The sequence below is a fragment of the Monopterus albus genome, unplaced genomic scaffold (assembly GCF_001952655.1).
Source record: "Monopterus albus unplaced genomic scaffold, M_albus_1.0 scaffold267.1, whole genome shotgun sequence".
NCBI lineage: Eukaryota > Metazoa > Chordata > Actinopteri > Synbranchiformes > Synbranchidae > Monopterus > Monopterus albus.
Window position 1 is genome coordinate 567,643 of NW_018128147.1, and position 3,272 is coordinate 570,914.

The following is a 3,272-nucleotide window of genomic DNA, read 5'->3' on the forward strand; positions in this document are numbered from 1 at the left end:
GTACTGCCATATACTTTTTCTGCCATCATGTTTAATGTGTGTGTTCAATAAGGACAGGAAAGATCATGACTGTCTGTTTTATCAGCTTAGAAATATTGTGTTTGTTGATATTTGTGACTTTGGTGAAGATCAGATCACATTTCATGACCATTTTATGCAGAAAACCAGGAAATTGCAAAAAGTGACATTACTTTTTCTTGTGACTGTATGTGTTACATCTACTTGGAAGTTCCCAGAGGAAAGGGAAAATACATAGTATATGTGATAAATGTTTTAATAAACTGAATGTTTCAATAAAGTGACAAATATATTTCCATATCAATGACCTTAGAGGTTTGTATCAGTCTGCAGCCCAGAAATTAAGCAGAACCGCTACTAATCTGTCTGTTATCACCTCTGTTTCCACTTGTTGCCAGAGTGATACTGAGAATTTATTATTCTAGGCCACAGCCCAGTCCAGAAATGTTGTTGTAGATACTTTTGTTTCGTGAATATAACATAGCCTAATGTCAGCCTACTCTGAAAAGACAAAAATGTAGTTCCACCTTCAGTTGCAGCCTTTCTCTTTGCTGACATTCTAGAGCACCTGGGAGTGGCCGTATTTCCGATAGCACCTCAAGGTGACATACGGGCAAAAGTCCCGAGCTTCCTCTTCCTCCTCCTCATTTTGTAGCCTGCTCTCGCTTTGCAGGCTGTATTTCACATGCGCCGTCTCACTGGGAGACTTGGGTGTTTTTTTTTTGGATTTTCCACAGCTCTACCGAATAGTAGTGACATATCTGTGGCTTGTATTTGTAAAGCTCACACAGACTTCCTCTCCTCATTTCCAGAAGCTCACCAGCGGTGTCCATAAACCCTGACAGCGACTTTATAAAGATGCGTTCGGCGGCTTTCGTGTTGCTGGCTTTCGTGAGCGCCGCGACTCTTTTCCAAGGTAAGCCTCGTTAATAAAGTGGTAGGAACACCTTTCAGAGTAGACTGCATATAGTTTATGGAGCTTGCTTTTACAAAGGAAGTCAATATGTCATGTTTGAATAGGAACCTCACATGTAGGTTAGCTTTTAATTCAAAGACCTGCAGGGTGAGGTTACACCTGAAGTTATCACTCTGGTGTTTAGAACTAGTCTAATCCACGTCCTTTTGTAAAGGTTACACCTGAAGTTATGGCTCTGGTGTGTGTATAACTAGTCAAACCCACGTGCTTTGTAAAGGTTACACCTGAAGTTACGGCTCTGGTGTGTAGAACTAGTCTAATCCACGTCCTTTGTAAAGGTTACACCTGAAGTTATGGCTCTGGTGTGTAGAACTAGTCTAATCCACGTCCTTTGTAAAGGTTACACCTAAAATTATGCTCTGGTGTGTAGAACTAGTCTAACCCACGTCCTTTGTAAACTTCTTTGGGCTGTTGTGACTGTGGCAAAGTCATCCTTAGTTTCAGCGCTCGCTGGCTGCTTTCTTTCCCTTTTTACTTTATTAATTTTATAACCAAAAAGTGTAAAAGGAACGTGTTGGTGAATAGAAAGGCGCGTAAACAAAGTCTTCGTGCTCATACAAACTTTATTCTGCTATCTGTCTTATGGCTCTATTCGCTTTAAAAGCTGGGTAAACCTGTTCCTGTGGATAAACAGGTGGGGAAGCAGAATGCAGATGTTTACCATCCACTAATCCCCCGGGGTGAAAAAGCGGTCAGTGCCGTCAGATAATTGGTTTGTAATTAATTAGTGATAGTGAGCTGTAATGTGGCTGTTTGTAATCCAGACCTTTCTCTCTGCATGTGTGTGTGTAAGTGTGGCTGTGTTTATTACTGGGTGTGTATGACGAAGAAGGAGAAATGACACTGTCGTGCACATTTAATACGTTTTGTCATTCAGGTCATGGGATATAAGATTTTTTCCTTGTCATGGTCTAAAGCCTTTAGAATTGGATTTGAGGAGAAGATTTTCATTCATTCCTCTTGGGTGGAAGAAGGAAACATCTACTGACAGAATTCGGCTTATAAAGAAACTAAACAGTCATCAGGCTGAAGGGCACAATGTGGAAAGTTTTAAAAGACCCCAGGGGTTTGTGAAGCTCTATTTTAGGAATCTGCGTTTTAGCCCTGTGTTATCTGAGGTTGATAATGAGTGGCTTTACTTGTGAGAAAACCAGGGCAGTACTTGGAACAGCTCTAACTCTTATTAAACCATCACCAGTACTATATGATGATAGTAATAAATGATGGCAACACTACATTCCTCCCCCAGCTCTTATCTCTGAGTTGTGTCTGTGTCACTGATTATCACACAGCATTCATAAAGTTGCTGTTTGTCAAATGGGCAGCCTGTCTGCCTGGGGGCTGTGTGTAGTTGAAGGTCTGGTGGGAAGATGTGACTGGTGGTCAACACTTGACGCTGTCAGGGGTTCCATCTCAGTCACTTGATACTGCCTGGTCTGTCTCTGGATCAGTGACTCCACAGGGGAAGGAAATGCTTGTTTTCTCAGATCTCTCAGGTCAGATTTAGTTTATGATGAACCCACATTTATCCTTCACATAATGACAGATACAGGCACAGTAGAGAGCAGTTGAAGTCAGTTTTCAGCTTGTATGTAGCATTCCTTACATCAAAGGGGCAATAAAATCCAGTGGACTTTCACACCTTACATGTTTAAAGACATACAAGACTTTTACAGCTGAATTGAGCAAAGTGAGATGCCAGCACAAACGTGAGCTTAAGTAAATACTGGCAAAAAGGCATGGTTTTCAGGGGGAGAAGGAGAACTGCACCTGGATCAACAATTATTGCCTATTGGCCTAGATCCTGGCAGTGTAGTAAAGAGAATCTAAAGGATTGTTTTTCCCTTGTTCTTGCTCCCTACCAGATATCTTAACAACCAGTTAAAAATACACTTTAGAGTAGAGTAGAGTAGGTACTTTATTGATCCCACAGTGGGGAAATTTCTGTGTTACAGCAGCAATAGAGAACAACCAACATAACACCATAAGAACAGACACATAAGAGCAGAACTTCATAAAAGCACGGAAAAGAGCACAACAAGGACACAGCTGCTGTAACTTGCTGCAACTCCACGCGGTGCAACAAAGAACACTTAGTCTTAAAATAAACAGTTACATAAGGGCAACAAAGCATTACAACCGATACACACAAGTAGCATCATCAGAATGTTACATTTTACACAGCACAAATAAGCAAATCAAAGGCACCTAAAAACAGGGCAGAGCAGCACTGGAGAGAATCAGGAACAGCAGTAGAGACTAAACAACCAGGAAATCA

At 41.3% G+C, this 3,272-nt stretch overlaps 1 protein-coding gene across 1 annotated transcript in view; it reads left to right on the forward strand.

The window, feature by feature from the left end:
- The first annotated feature begins 591 nt into the window (after nucleotides 1-591).
- The window catches only part of alcama (activated leukocyte cell adhesion molecule a), a 116,591-nt gene continuing 113,910 nt past the window's right edge, over nucleotides 592-3,272 (forward strand). The window contains exon 1 of the mRNA XM_020621749.1: nucleotides 592-934. Coding sequence (XP_020477405.1) covers nucleotides 877-934 — 58 coding nt within the window. The 5' untranslated portion in view covers nucleotides 592-876. The remainder of the gene's footprint in view (nucleotides 935-3,272) is intronic.